Genomic DNA, 15,974 nt, shown 5'->3' on the forward strand with positions numbered 1-15,974 from the left:
TCACTCCACCAGCCTTTTCCCTGCGTCGCTTGCCAACTGCAAACATGGAAGGGGCTCGCTTTAATTAATACCGGGGCTCAGCAGACCACTGGAGGCAGTGGCACTTGTTTTCAGGTCATCTGGTCCTAATAGGCTCACACTGGGAGGTGATCTGCTGCTAACTGACAGCAGAGATCAGTTAATGAGGGCTGAAGCCTTCAGGATCCAGCGTGAGGAAACTTGAGGCGAGCGCTAAATTATTTGTCATCATCATTAAAAGAAAAAAAAAAAAAAAGAAAAAGAAAACTGCTCGAGGAGACGCCGGTTATTAATCTATTAATCCAGATATTTACAGCATAAAAAATCACTCCCTGCCTGCAGGATTTGCTCTGTGTGGGGATTTGAGGATGCAACAGGGATCGGCGGGGCTCCTCCGCAGCAGCTCGTGCTCCTCTGCACGGGGACAGCGGGGTGGGCTGGCTTCACCTGGGCTTTACAAGGGTCCCCAGCGAGCACACCTAAAGCGCCAAAGCTTAATCCAACAGCTACAAAACTCCTCCAAACACCAGCAAGGAGGAAGCATCCATAAAACCCGCCGAACCCTGCTGTCCCCCTGGCCACATCAGTGGGTTTCGGAGGGCTGCAGCCCCCTACAACAAAACTTTTGCCCCTCAGAGCTCCAAACAGCTGCTGTGCCATTGTGTACAAAATTTTGGCACCCCCGTGGCAGTCCAGCTCAGTGTGCCCATCGTGGCGTGGTATCAGCAGCCTGACGAGCCACCCTCGTGCTTGTCACCGGTGGTGACAGCCACCCTGCAGCTCCAGCAGGTCGCTGCTGGCTTGCAACGATTTCTGTGATCCCCAGGTCTTGGTTTTCACAATTCTTCAGGGAATGAGTTTCTCCCACCACCACCGGTGGTCCCACAAAGCCCCCTTTGCACTGTAGATCTATCTTTTTGCTTCAGCTCCTCTGCAGGCAGCACAGGAGGGAGCAGGGATATCAGAAAGCTGCATCAGCCGTCCCACCACGGGACAGGGGATTCCTTACCAAAGCCTGTCAGCTCCTCGGGGTGACAAAACTGCCAACATCACTTCTCCATGTCTCCTGCCCTCTATCTGCTCCTGTTGCCAAAACGGAGAGGAATTAATGCCAACGAGGGGAAATGATCCGTTAGCATCCCTCTGCTGCAGCTGTGCTTGCCGGTGGCTGGAAAGGAGGTGGTGGGCAGCAGCAGCACATCAAGCTGGAGCATTTTGCTTTGGTGAATTCACAAGGTGGGAAAAGTCCTGAAGTAAGGACCAGAAGGGATGGTGAAGCTCTCCTGTGCTACAGCAGGGAACAGCTCACGGAGAGCTGCTGGTGCGCACGCATCGACACGGGGTTAGGAAGTTTGGGAGCTCACATCAACGCCAGGCTGGTCAATACGTGGGGCTGGGTTAATTCTGGTAGGGGAGCAGCAGCCAGCGAGCAAGCCAAGCCAGAAATATGGAAAACTACCAGGAAGAAGAGTATCTGGTAAAGCTTCTGCCTCTGTAATTCTGTTATCGATCCCCAGCTTGCTCTAGAGAAGAAAAAGGGGTGACAGTTTTGAAATGAAAGAGAATAGTTTTATAATGGATGGAGGGAAGAAATTCTTTACTCCCCATCCCTGGCAGTGCCCAAGGCCAGGCTGGATGGGGCTGGGGGCAACAGGGGCTGGGGGCAGGGGGCCCTGCCCATGGCACGGTGCTGGGGGGACTCTGAGGTCCCCTCCAACCCAAGTCACTCCATTGCTCTGTGACTTTACGAACTGCACCTTGTAAAGAAATCTGAGCAAGCCCATGCAGCCTCTTCCCCAGGGTACCTTAGGAAACGTGGCTACAACCATACATTTCAGAGGCTTATTCGAAAAGCCACTGAAGGAAAGAACTTGTTGAAGTTGCTCCTAAAAACGCACCTGCCTCCTTGGGAATTAGCTGCCAAAGATGTGACCTCGTGGTCCAGAAGCATCAAACCACAATTCTGATGATGACACCCCCGGAGTAGGATTTTAGCAATGTTATCATTTAAAAGCTCCTCTAATGCAGATTACTTTAGCTCTGACTCCAACACCAGGCTCCAGCTTGAACGCTGCCCGCGGGTAAAAGCCATCACTTGGAGCTCTGCTGCTCCTTTAGCTCAAGGTGCGGAGCCCCCAGGGGACCACCTCCAAAAAGCTCAGCGCAGCAGCTCTCACGCTGCCACCCTGCAGCCTCAGGGTCACTCAGGCTGGCATTTTGACTTAGACTAGGCTCATTCACCAGAACTTACTGCACACGTGGATAATTTGAGTCACCCAGCAGCAAAGGCACAATCCGGGACGCAAGCAGAGCACAGAGCAGGACATGCTGGAAGCAATCACTGGTAGAAGTCTCCTTCTGCTGAAAAGTTTGGGCATGCACGGACAGGGACATCTCACGGTTAAAATATTTCCTCGTTATTTGGACTGAATTATGTCAGTTAAAATAGAAACATGCTTGGCAATTCAAAGAAACATCTCACAAGCACTGCAGTACTACTGTAAGGGAGCAGTTACGAGTAGGGGAAGATACAGATACAAAGCGTTACCCACTGCTATTGAGACAGCACTTATGACAGCTCCCAAGTAGCCCTGGATGAACTTGGACGTCGGAGAAGGCTTTGGAAAGAAAAACAAAACATATTTTCAATAAACAAACTTCTGGTTATTAAAATACAACCAAGCTCTTGATTTTTTTTTTGTATTTGTTTTAAACCAGAGACAGGTTTCGTTTTGTCATATTGTTCGGTGACACATGGTCTGTCGTCTCGCAGCGGCAAAAGCAAGGAACATTCTGACCTCATGAGCAAGGGTAAAGGGAATGGAAAATTAATTGGCATCATAAAATTATAATAGTAGCAGCTCAAAGAAAGTATGTGAATGGAATTCAACAAATGGTAAAAAAAAAAAAAAAAAAGGAAAAAAAAGAAAAAAGAAGACTAAATTGGCATTCTAATCACTAGTGGTGAACCCCAAACTCTCTGCATAAAATATTTGTCCTTGAAATGTTATCTCAGTGAGTTGGATTCCTTCCATTTTAGCTTCTTGTCTTGATGTCTCACATCCCAACAAGAGATGATCGACATTGCAGTAACAGGAAGAGAGCAGGACCATTCATGGGAGCGCTCCTAGGGACATGTAGGAAGTCCTTACGACACAAAAATGTGATCATGGCCCCTTCTTTTGCTATCCAAACACCCAAACAGACATCATCTCCCTTCGTGTTCATTTACGTATCAAATTAAACCATTTCATACCATTTAGACTATAAATTAAGCACGAAGGCGTTGAGCATCGCTCGTGAGCCTCGAGTGCCTTTGAGATCCTCCTGCCATTTAGAGCTGGAGTTTAAAATGGAAGTGGATTCGGGAGAATGGGCAATCTATAAATTCGTCACAGTGCCTACTCCGCAGTTTCTATTAACAGCAAAGAGACAAGGCTTATGTTTCCGTGTCAAAACAGAGCTAACGTGCAGCACGCGCTGCATATGTTGGGTCTCCTCACCTTTGTCGCGTTGCGGTTTGCATAGTTGACGCATGCATTGTGGCTCTGATTCAACCACTGAAGGGGAAACAAAAAGAGAAAGAGATAAATATAACTTCACAAAAAATAAGATCTACGAGCACGGGAGCGACGTCTTCGTTTGGGCCTGCCTGGGACTTGCCACATCTTTTCGAAGGCTCGTGCACGCACCAGTTCTGGTCTGATGCCCTTCAAAGCGAGACAGAAAAACCAACGCCCGCAGTTTTCACCAGCTCTGCTCCCATACAGAAGCACGTGCACGAGCTCTGGTTCCCGAAACTAAACAACTAGATCTGAAAACGAATTTCAAGATCGTGGTACGGAGCAATTTAGAAGCTAAATTTGGATGCTCTCTGGCTCAGGAGTTTGATGCTGGTGATACTACTGGAGCAAGAAAAGAGGAAATTCAAGGAAGGACCTCCAAAATATCAATACAATTTGGGGCTATCTTGTTGGATATCAGTCCAGCAGGCTACGAGCTGGAAGAGTTGAGACCCGTCCATAAAACCCCGGTGTCTCAGGCACACTACACTCACTGGCTGGCCTGCTGTCACCTCCCTCTCGAGTGGGCTTGTTTCGATTTTGTGTCGGAAATATTCTGTCTAGTTTTAAAAGGATCCCCCCTCCTTTTAAAGCTGAAGGCTTCCCCTGACTGCTTTTGGACCAGCTGCAGAGAGATGGGGGAGCAGGAGCTCCCAACCTGAGCAAATTTCAAGACACCTTGCAGTAGCTGTCTCCAGATCGCCAACCTACCCAAAGCCAACTCTTTCCGTCTTCCAAGCCTAAAGCCAAGAAGGCAAATTGCCTTCCAGAGACATGAACTCACAGCTAAACGCACCAAATCATGAGTTGCTGGGATGCACCTACATATTCTCAGTTGTGCAGTCTTTCTGACATCCGAGGCAGATCCTGTTCTGCTTTGACATTTCCTAGCTGTGTCATTCTCTCCTGGCAGTTACACTGGATAATAAAAAGACATTTGCAGCTAAAAATGAAAATAAGATTATTTTTTTTTCCAGTTAGTGCTGAAATATTACTTAATTGGGGCGTTTACTGTGGTTATAACTCATTCATGCTCACACTTCCTCCCCTTACACTTAGTTACATCCTCCTTACGATGGCACAAACTGCTGGGCATGACAAAGCAGACCCAACCCTTCGCTCACAGCCCACTCCAGACCTGCCAAACCCTTCTGTGATCACACCCAGCCTCATCACCTTCCTCTTAACAAAGCCAGAGGCTGCTTTCCCTTTCATTACACTCTCTACCCATTCAGTGCATAGAAGCAGACGAGCGTTACCTGCCAAAAAACAGTGGATGCCAGCGTCTGGTTGGGTAGGAGAAGACCAACGACCTGCAAGAGAAGAGATTTTCATGTTAGTAAAGGTATGGTTGGTTTGGGGTTGTTGGTGCTCTGGTAGGCACGAAAGCAGCACGTGTATTTTTATCGACTTGAAGAAGTTGCCTTCATTTATGAATTCATTTCATGGTGAGTGGCCAGAGTACAAACCAAGAGCAATTAGGGGACAGAGCCATGCCTCCAGTTCTTCTAAAAGTGACCATTTCATAAAAAAAAAAGTGATAAGGGCTAAAAGGGAATGGATTTAGGACACTGCCCTGTCTTTTCCCCTTCTGCCCATCGTCTCTCAATCTTCCAGTGGGGAAACTGGGTAACACAGCTGCTGCTGAAAGCTCTACGACTTCAATTAATTGCTTGCAACACACCTCTAAGAGCCTGGCAGCACGAAATGTCCAAAGATGAGCTCACTAAAAGTAAACGATCGATATTATCCAAGCATTTCTGGAGAATAACCCAAAAGTTGCAGGAATACAAGAGTTCAAAATTGCTACTACTGGCAGTCAAGTTTTTTTTTTCTTTCTTTTTTTTTTTTTTTTCTATTTTCCTTTGGCACATTCTCTGTTTCAAGCACAGGGAAGGGATGAGAGCTGAACATCTGAAGACAGGAGTGCCACCTGGAAGCACATGTGCTCCTGTTTGGGAGCCCTGAATTTTGTTTGAAGAGAAGGGAATTGTTGATGTGGCATGCTGGGGAGCTGCGAAAACTCCTGCCTGGGCTCCGAGCTGCGGCTGACGACGGCTCGAGGCAGCCTGGCCCCGCACATCTGGCGAGGCCTCTTCCAACCCAGATGATTTTGTGATTGCGACGCGAGGTGCCGCAGGTTTTGGGAAGTCACCCGGAGCAGCATCTGAGCGCAGCCACGTGTGCGCTGCCCATATGGTCCTGGGAGCAGCCCGGAGATGTCTCCAAATCCCGTACGGGCACATCCCACCTCGAACAGACAGCGCGGGGCTGCCAGGCTCCTTCCTACCTCGTTTGACGCCAACCTTTCCTCTTCGAGTCTACGAAGCTGTAGGAGAGGAAAGAAAGAGAGGAGGAAGAGGAAAATGAAAGCTGAAGGGCTCCCAGCAAGGAACCCAACCAAGAGGGACAAGAAGGTGAGTGCTTGGGTCACAAAGAGCCAAGAAGTGATTCTTCCTAACACCATCGTTTTCTCCCTTCTTGAGCCATGCCCAACAGCTTCTGATGATGGTCTTCACGGTACAAACCCACACTTGCAGCTTTGTGAAGGGTCTGAAGACCGAAGGGCTCCTTTCAGCTCCAAGCGCGTTGACTTTCAGGATGCTCAAACATCTCCGAGGCATCCACAAACCTGGGCAAGACGGCTCCGAGGTCACTCCCTCTCCGTCTTCGGCACCGTTTTCTTTAGGTTTGCTCCTGCAGGAGCCCAGAAGACAAAAAACTTCCCTGTCGTGGCACGGGGAGCAGTGGGATGAGCTCAAGCTGCCTCTGCACATCTACAGCAGCAGCAATTGAAGAGGAGGCAACTTCTACACTCATGGAAAGAAAAACAACAACAAACCAAAGGCTACCGGGGTTGGGAGACCCTATTTCATTTACATCTTCTTGCCTCTCTCCTCCTCCTCCAGCTTTTCCTCCTCCAGCCTTTCTGGAAGTCGCCGCTCTTCGGTGGGCTGGCTGAAGGCCAAGCCATGCGAGTTGCCACTAATTTGCTGCTCCCGTTCGAGCTGGGGAATCTCGTCCTTAATTACGGAGCCGCCGGTCGGAGCCGAGCGAATCCAACGGGGGCTGAACCTACCTCGGCCCTGGGACCGATGCTCGCCCCAAAAGTCGTCGGGTTAATGAGGCTTCGGAGGAGAGGGAAGGCGGCCAGCGGCTCCCGCATTGTCAGCCGGAGGCTGGGAGCGAGAGGAAGAGAAGGGAAAGGGAAAATAAATAAATAAAGAGCGCACCCAAAATCTGTATGACTGAAAGAGGCACGTTTAAATGCAAACTCTCCATATGTGCAAGAGTCTGTCAAGAAATGTACAGTTTCACTTTTAATTACTGTCAGGGGAAAAAATAACTAAGAAGGAAAACAAAATATACAGGGGGAAGAAAAAAATAAAAAAAAAAGGGTTCTAAACACCAGAAAAGTACCGACTACGAAATTTAATTGCCTATCAGGTGTGAAGAGCCCTCTGTGGTTGCCAAGCCAGGGCTGCAGGCGCTTTGCACATTCGGTTCCGGGCTCCCAAAATCGAGCCCCGTGCCCTGCCTCCTCGTCAGGCGCCTGCGATGGACACGTGGGACTTCTCCAAGCGTTTCCAAGTGGCAGCGAGGCCTCCCGAGCCTCCCGTCTGCCTCTCAGAGGACAAAGGAGCGGGGTTGCAAATTCCTTCAAGCCCTTTGTGGCCGGGGTTGGTTGGAACCAAAGGCGCTGGAGCCGGCTGCTGGGCCGGGAGCTGTCGGAGAGCAGCCAAAAAACACGAACCTGGCCAAGGGGCCGGCTGTGCTGGCACCTCAAAAAGGCAAAAAGAGAGAAAAAACGAAGGGTTCTGCTCTGGTTTTAAATGGCTGGGGGAAACGATGTGCCCCAAGGGTCCCGGGCTGGGTTTCCTAAGCGCAGAAGAGCCTGGTCCTTGGGTGAATGCCTCCTCCTGGGCTGCGAACCCAAACCAAGGTGGGGGGGAACGAAGGGAGAGTAAAAGTGCCCTGCTGTGACCGCTGGCACGTCGCAACCCTGCAGTGAAGACAAATAATGTGAGCTGCTTGGTTTTGTGCCTCGTGGGCTGAAATCCAGGTGGGCAGAGACAAAGTGGTCCTTACAAATACCCCGTCCTGCTCGCTCCAGCCCTCGCAGCCCTTCAGGGGCTGAGCCACGAAAGGACAGAGGCCATAAAAAAAAAAAACAACGCTGGCAGCTCTCTGAGCCGGGTCCCTCTGCCCAGGGGACCGATACGGGCAGAGAACACAGAGCCATGGGATTTGGAGGCGTCAGAAGAGAAGCGATGATTTTTGGCCAGACCTTAATCTCTCCCACAACGAGCTGAACCGTACGGAATTATTTTGCACTAGCTATAGGGTGGGGGGGACAAAACCCCCACGGAAAAGAGGCTGCGCTGCGTATCGAGCCCGGTAATGCAAAACCCGATCCCGTTGTGGTTTTGGGGTGGTTTAAGTGACCCCAACACAGCGGGGCAGGCAGCCCCGGAGCAGCAGCACGCCGCCACGGCTTCACCGGCGCAGATCCCATGCGAGAGCTCGCCGCAGGCACACCGAGCCTCTCTTGAGGAAATCCCATCCCCCTATGCTAAATGCAAGACTCAAACTGTTTTTATGCTAGAGCAGGCTGCCAATTTTGTCACTAAATTTCACAGATCGATTGGCATAAATGTTACATTTTAATTTTAACATTTGAAACGTTTGGTTTTCTTTTTTTCCTTTTTTTTTTTTTTTTAAATGACAAGAGGTTCCAGTTTATCCTTTACAGCTAGCGAAATTGGGCTCATCTGACAGCTCTCGGCTCCTCTGACAGCTCTGGATTTGGGCCGATTTCATTGTCAATTTGATCGTTAACTCATTTTTGTTTAACCTTTTCTTTCAAAATGCCCCCTACAAAGTTACCGCCGCGACGTTCCGCACGACAACAAATAGTACCAGCAGGGCTGGGCTCTGCCTCCAGCTTCCAGCCACCCTGCTACCACCGGTCGGGAAGGGATCGCTGCCTTTCAGCGAGCTTCGTGCCACCGTCCCCTGGGTTTAGGAAGAGGAAATTTAGCAGATTTCGCTCCTTCGACTGTTTTAATGCACTTGACCTCGGAGGCTGGGAGAAGAGCTGGAGGCTGCCCAGAGCAGGCTTCATTCGTTCAGCCTTCTGGCATCAATTTGGGTGGTTCGGGGCAAAACTCTGCGCCCCAGCTGGCCCGTTCACAAGAGGAGGTTAATTAATAGCTACGGCTCTGAAGATGAGCTGGGGTTTCAGCAGGAGGAGCAGAGGATTATCTCCGTTCTGGCTGTCAAGAGCACCCAAACGCTTGAAGATTTCTCAATAACAAGTACCAACCACGAACGCCCTCAGCAGTAACCCCACGTAAAGCACTGGCAGCTTTAATTAATCGAGACGAGGAGACACGGCGCCGGCCTCGCCGCGCTGCAGCTCCCCGCGTTTCTCAGGGCCGGGAAGCGACTTGCAAAAACATGCAAATAATAATGGGGGAAAGAAAAAAAAAAAAAGAAAAAAAAAAAAGAACCCACAACGCCTCCAAAGATGAATCCACGGAGTTGCAGAAGTTGCAGGCAATGAGCTCATCCTGGTCTTCCCTTTCCAAAAGGGAAGCACGGAGCTGGAGACCAGCGGGAGCGGTGGGAGGCAGAGAAGGAGCCCGAGCTGTGGCCACGGGGCACGTTTTGCACCACCGAGCCCTCGTGAGCGTGCGAGGGGAAAGGTGTGAACCCCGCGTGAAGCTGCGGCAAGGCAGCACGGCAGAGTTCAGAGAATTGTGTGCGGGTGCTAAAAAATGCATTTCCTGTTACTCGCAAGCAACGCGGGGAGGGCTGCTGCAGTACTTACGATGGGCGTTCCGAAGGGAATGTAACCTATTAAAAAAAAAAAGAAAAAAGAAAAAAAAAGAGAGAGGCATGCATTTTAATAGGTGGTTTGGGGCTGGAAAAACATCACACCTCCGAAATCTAGCAGCTCTACCATTTTAGGGTACAAGTCACACCTGGCACGGCAGCCTGCTCTCGCGTCTACCAGCCCGCGCCACCGCGGGCACGGAGATGTCAGCAGCGAGCATCAACACGAGCAGACCCCAGGTGCTTTATAATTCTCCTTCCCATCCTCTTTTTTTTTTCTTGGGTCAGGGTCTAGGAGTTTCCCTGAAACTTATAAAGCCTCATCTAGACCCTAAAATTGTGCCAGCACGTAGTGTGAGCACTTCAGGGGGGCCAATGTACGCTCAGAAGCAGGACCATGGTGGGTCCTCCCTCTCCTACCTCTCCAATAACAACTTCCCAGCAGGGGAGCTCCTTTATTTCTGGGTCACTTGAAAAAGGAACAAGGTATAAAGACCCTGAAGAAAGCACATTTTGCCCAGGAGTGGAGGAGATGTGGGCAATTTTAATCATAGGTAGAAGTTCTCTGTTACTCTCTGTTACGGAGAAGGCTTCACCCCAAATCTCGTTGAGCACCACAAAAATCAAACGCTTCACGTTTTATCCCTGCTAGGACTGCCAATTTTTGTGCTGAATATAATTTCTCTCCATGAATTCCACCAGAAGGTCTCAGCATTTCCTCAACATTACTGAATTAAGCCTCACGGGTCCAACCTAAATCAGGAAGGGCAACGAGCCGAGAGGACGAAAGATTTTTCCAAAAGTACAGAGCGAGGCAGCAGAGGAGTGGGTCCTGGCTTTTCTTCCCTGCACATCTCCTCAAAACCCATCAGCCCCAATATTTTTCCCCGTGGAAATAGGGAGCAGGTGCTCTTAAGGAGGATGCTCTCCGTCCCTTTGGGAAAGGACCAAAAAGGACCAAGGTGCCCTCGCACCCTCCTGCGAGCAGTGACCCCAGCACACAGCAGAAGTAGCTGCAGATCCGAGTGCTGCAAAGGGACACCCCAAAAGGGGAAGGAGGAGGTGAGGATTTAATGATTAAGCAGCCGCCTAAGCCAGGAACAAACACAGCTGATCCTTCCCGGGCTTCCCGCTGGTGCAGCTATTGCGTACGTTTAGTTTTCAGCGTTTATTTTTAAAAATAGAAGCTGCACCAGGGGAGGACCAGACTGGGTATTAGGAAAAATTTCTTAACCGTGAGGGTGGTCAAGCACTGGCACAGGCTTCCTAGAGGGGTGGCTGTGCCCAGCCAGTGTTTGAGGCGTTTGGATGCTTCCCCAAAAAAACGCTTTAACTTTTGGGCAGCCCTGTAACGGTTGGGAAGTTGGTCTCGGAGATATTTGTGGGTCCCTTCCATCTGAAATGCTCTGTTTTGTTGTGCACATGGAGAAACAGGGCTCACCCTGCTCGATCCTGGAGGGTAAAACACCACGCTGCTGGCTGGGCAGCAAGCTTCAGCATTGCAAAAATAAAATGACGCTACAGGGTGGATGCCAGAAAGGACATGAACCCGGTAAGGAGAGGAAAACTCTGAGCATTAGATCTTATGTGGGTATTTAGAATCCTAACTCACCTTGATTTCTACGGGATTTAGGCATTTGGGTTATTTCCTGGTCCTAGCTAAACACATTCAAGATGTACTGCAAAACCAGAGGGGAAAACGATAGCATTTTGTACCAAGTCCCAGTGAAATTAATGAGTGCCTGGTTGGGCTATACTCTACCTGACATTCTGAAAGGCATGAAGATGGTCTCGTTTGTGTCGGGGTGGATGATGGCCTGCAAAACAGTCAGCAAACAGCCACGGTGAAGGAACAGAAACCACAGGTGAGCTCCCGAGGATGCCGCCAGCCTCGCTGTGCCCGCGGCTCTGCTGGAGGCACCTCCTGTCCTGAGGCCTCCTCCTGCTGCTGCCTTCCCATCTCCTTAAGCAATTTAGCATAAACTACAAATTGATAAGGAAATAATTTGGTTTCAAATACAGAAATGTTGCTTCAGAATGCGCCCAGGCTTGGAGCAAAGCCTGCCGGCATGGTTGGCACCGCGAGGGTCACCCAAACAAAATCCTCGTGTGCCATGGGCAGCCCAGCCTCCACGGAAACCCGAATTTTGGTCTCCTGATGACCAATAACAAAACTCACCTGGCCCACTTGCCTTTAAAAAAAAAAAAAAAAAAATTACATGGAGGCTGCATTAAGAGGCAGGGGACAAAAGCCCCCGTCCCTCCGTGATCCGGGAGCGCGGCGGAGGGAGGCGCCGCGCAGCCACGAGCCTCCCCGAAGAGCTGCCAAACTATTTCTGAAAGGCTGGAGACAAGAAATCTCTTGACAAGACAGGGAGGAGAAAATGAAGACATCAAAATATATAAATACAAAGCAAAAAAAAATTTTAAAAAAAGCAAAAAAAAATCAGACTCTTGGGTGGCAAACAGTGCTCGCTGCATTTACATGTCTGTGGCAAGGCAGAACAGCAACTGGCAGAGTCACCGACGGAGAGAGGACAGCATCACTCAGCAAAAAGGGAAAAAGCAGCAACGGGAAGGAATTATAAAAAAAAAAGCATTACCTGCTTTATTTTTTGAGCGGCCCACAGCTAGAAAAACAAAAGAGAAAGTGACATTGAGAAAAGCAGCAGTGAGAGGTTTCCCCGTCCCGAGGCTCACGCCAACCCCCAAATATTCATCGTGCAGCTGCTGCGTTCGTTTTCTGCATCCTCCCGGACCTCACACTCATATTTAAAGCTTTTACACAGACCCAGCTCCTTCCAGTTCACGTGGCCGGCAGAATATCAGGCAGAGAAGTTATTCTTTTATATACTGAATGATGAGAAAGAACCACGGGCTTTACAGATCAGGAATTATCTTTGAAACTCTGCTGTGCGTGGATCCCAAGGTAAATTTAGCCCAGCCCTCCCCTGAAGGAGCTTCCTGCGGAAACCAGAGCTTGCCGGGGAACAAAGGTGGAGGAAGCAATGCGGGGAAATAAAACCAAGAATCTCTTTGCATAAGCTCTGGATTCAGAGCAAGCCACCATGAGTTTTATTTATTTATTTTTTTTTTTACAAGGGAAACGCTTTTGCAGAAAAATACTCCTAAAGGGGAAAAAATCTCATTTAAAGCTCTCGCGGGTGCCTCCTGTTATTTACTGATTGCAAGTCAGCAGCCACAAAACACCCCAAAATCTGGCTCGGACAGCAGAGATCCATGAGAAATAAGAGAAGAAATACAGGAGAAATAACAGAAGCTGTACAGGAGATGCGGATCCAGCTGATGAGAAGGGGACCAAGAGACACCTGGCACGCTCTGCAGGGCTTAAATGCAAATGATAAATCTGGAAAAAAAATAAAAATCTCCATTTTGATGTATACATTTCTAGAGGCAGACAAATAAAACGCGACTCCCAAGAGTTAAACTGCCTTTGCTATTAAAAAACTGTTCTACCTTTGCAGCTAAGGTCTGGCTTTGTTTCCCAGCCACCAGCCTGTGCTGCACCTCTGTCTGACAGCCTTCAGAGCCGTCTATTTTTGTTCTTCGCACAGGTACTCAGAGCTGCTAAATCCCCCCTGTAACCTTCGCTTCAAGAAAAAAAGGAAAAAAAAAAAAAAAAGAAAACGGCAGAGCCAGGAGACTGGCTGTTTCCTTGGCAAGGCACATTTGCCAATCTCTTAGCCACCCTCGTGGCTCTTTTACATCTTTCCAATTTGTCAACATCCTCTTGAATCGAGGCCGCCAGAAAGCAGACAAATTATTCCAACAACAGTTGTACGGGTGCCAAACCCAGGGTAGGCTAACCTGATGATTTCTGCTCTTGCTGTTGATAAATCCGAAGATACTGATAGCTCTTTTCGCTCGGAGAGCTCGTGTTTGTCTGACTACCCACCAGCTTACCTACCCGAGCACCACGGGCTCATTCTGCAGTCCAGGCACTCACACTTGGATTTCGTTATCATTAAGGCATAAATTAAGCACAGCTCTGCCATTCCCCTTCACCTAAACACCGACTCGCTCCTTCCCCAGATAAGAAGCCACGGAAATGCTGCTGGAGTCAGGTAATTATTTGGTTTTACACGGCACAAGCTGACCCACTGATACCAGCAGGATTTTGCTCCAAATCCAGCTCTCGCTCCAGAGCTGGAACTCCGCACCCAACGCCACCGCGTGCGATGAGTTACTGGAGCAGCTAAATGTCACGGGCTGATGCACGCATCCCCGGGGCTCTTTCCTGGGGAAAACATCCCTTTTTGAGGAAAAAATCGCTATTCTTCATTTTACAGATGAAAACGCAACGAGGCAGTTGTTGCGCTTGGCAGGCACACAGCTGGATCTGCCCTCATTAACCCCAAAATCCAAAGGGTGGGAGGCCACGTGCCAAGGCATCACCAGGGCTTTCCCCCCACGTGTCACCCACCAGCTTGAGGGTTTTTGAGGGTTTTTAGGGGATGAGAACGCTGCAGGTGCCTGCTCAGGGGGGTCCCAGCCATCCTGTGGCTGCTCAGGTCTCGTGCATCTGAGCTGTGAAACCCAGCCACGAGATTTTCCTCTCCGACTGCAAGCACCAAGACCAGCAAAAAGGAAGAGGGATGGTTTCTGAGCCAGCGCTATGGCTTTTTTGGTCAAGTTATCTAATTTCATTAATTGATCCCAATATTTATGCATTTTCCTGCTGCAGTGCAAATATTGTTAGAACATGTGATTTCATTACTTCTCAGAAAGAGACTTTACAAGATGCACCTGATGAGTCACCTAAAGATTCTGCCAGCTCATTTTCACTTCTTTATCCTCTAATTCATTTTCTGCCTGCAGCATCTTTCAATAGCTCCAGTACTCCCAGGAGTCTTGCCAGCTGGGGAGCTCGTTTCTGAGAGCAAGGCTCTGGTTTTGCTGGGGATTTCATTCACGCTCTCTCCGGCCATCTTCGAGAAGCAGCCAGGTTTTGAGCTCATTTACACCAGCATGAATCCACAGCATCTTCACGGGAGCAGGTGGAACAGCTCCAGATTTCTGCTCAGTTTATGTCAGAATTGGGTCCATCATCTCTAAATATAGCCTGCACAGGGTGGGTCTCCTCTAGCAGATGTTCCTCCTTTACATCTTAGTCTGTATTACTGACTCAAAGCTACACAGGGATTTTGCCACCTTTCTAATTCAGAAGCAAAAAACAAACCTGTTCACACACGGATTTACACCAAAAACGCCAAGGATGAGGGTGCAGGAGAGTCGGAGCAGGCAGCAAAGGACAAATTGCTCCAGCCTGTGGCCAGTGGAAGCTGCCAGCAGGATGAATTAGCTTCTGCTTCACGGAGACATCCTTTATGGCCATGAAGAACTCCAGGACCATTCACAAAAATGCTCCCAGCACCAGCATTTTAGGATGCTGAACTCACAGACGAGGTTTCCATCCATCCTTCCCAGGGTTCTGCTTTTTCTGTCATTTTTCAAGGAAGGGATTCGCACCTCTTTGTTCACCACCTACAGCTCTAAAAGGCATGAACTCAGGAACTGAGCTCAGTTACACAGAAATGTTTTGTGCTTGTGGGGTTGAAGGAAGGGCATCAAAGACTGCCATGACCCGAAGAGATCCAAAGCTGCGGAAAGGAAATAAAGAGGGGAACAACTCTTGGGGAAGAGATGTGGTCTTTGGTTGACAGGACGTTCATTAGCATTCCTTACTTAGCAGCAAAATCGCAGCTTAGACACAGCTTTCAAAAAAGTATTTATTTAAAGACTATAGCCAGCCCAAATCTATTAGCTAACACCTGCCACTACAAAAACAGTATGCAGGGTACCAGATATTAAGAAATTAACTATCTTCTTATCAAAAGCAGGGAAATTTCACGGTCCTGGACTCAAAGACGAGACTTTTGTCCCCTCTCTACAATACAAGTTTCACTTAGGTCAGAAAGCTGAGCTTGCAAACTGTTCACCCTCGATTGCAGCAGGCTCCAGCACTGCTAAAATGAGCGGCCACCTCTGCCCGAGGCTGGACCTTGTCCAACTGCTCCTCCACGAGCTTGGACCCCTCAGGCTGAGGTCAGGAGGGCTCCAAAAGGTCCACACCACCACTGTGCTGCCAGAAAGGCCTCCCTGTAGTCCGTGAGATTGTGAGATTTGTGCCAGGAACCCGCAGAAGCTGCTCGGACGCTCCCCTCCTTCAGCTGCACGGCGCGGCAGTAGGGAGCCGGCGGTCTGAAATCCTAGAGCAATGCCATGTCAGCAGTAACCCTATGCAGAAAAAAATATCCCTTCCCGATTAATCACACTTTCATGACAAGGCACAGCTATTTTTGAAGAGCTAACGAGAAGTTCGACGGGCCTAAGTGCCAGGGAAACCACAGCGGCCTAAGGGCCGCAAAACAAAGCGGCCTACCTGTGTTAAACTGCACCTTCACTCACAGCACCTTGCAGGATTTCCCCAGAGAAGGCAAAGTAGAAGAATTCCTCCAAAAAGGGTTGTTTTGTCCCTCGGGTAGAGGCAGAGCTCCCTCTCAAATCCGCTGGTCCTGCTTTGCTCCAGCAGGG

At 49.4% G+C, this 15,974-nt stretch overlaps 1 protein-coding gene across 4 annotated transcripts in view; it reads right to left on the minus strand.

The window, feature by feature from the left end:
• SFXN5 (sideroflexin 5) overlaps window positions 1-15,974 on the minus strand; it is a 78,432-nt gene that overhangs the window by 36,106 nt on the left and 26,352 nt on the right. For all 4 annotated transcript variants that reach the window (XM_068679502.1, XM_068679503.1, XM_068679505.1 and 1 more), the window contains exons 4-9: window positions 12,023-12,049; window positions 11,182-11,236; window positions 9,415-9,440; window positions 4,841-4,894; window positions 3,522-3,578; window positions 2,571-2,636 (exon numbers count right to left, since the gene is read on the minus strand). In XM_068679502.1, the coding sequence (XP_068535603.1) occupies window positions 2,571-2,636; window positions 3,522-3,578; window positions 4,841-4,894; window positions 9,415-9,440; window positions 11,182-11,236; window positions 12,023-12,049 (285 nt within the window). The remainder of the gene's footprint in view (window positions 1-2,570; window positions 2,637-3,521; window positions 3,579-4,840; window positions 4,895-9,414; window positions 9,441-11,181; window positions 11,237-12,022; window positions 12,050-15,974) is intronic.

The sequence above is a fragment of the Anas acuta genome, chromosome 4 (assembly GCF_963932015.1).
Source record: "Anas acuta chromosome 4, bAnaAcu1.1, whole genome shotgun sequence".
Lineage (NCBI taxonomy): Eukaryota > Metazoa > Chordata > Aves > Anseriformes > Anatidae > Anas > Anas acuta.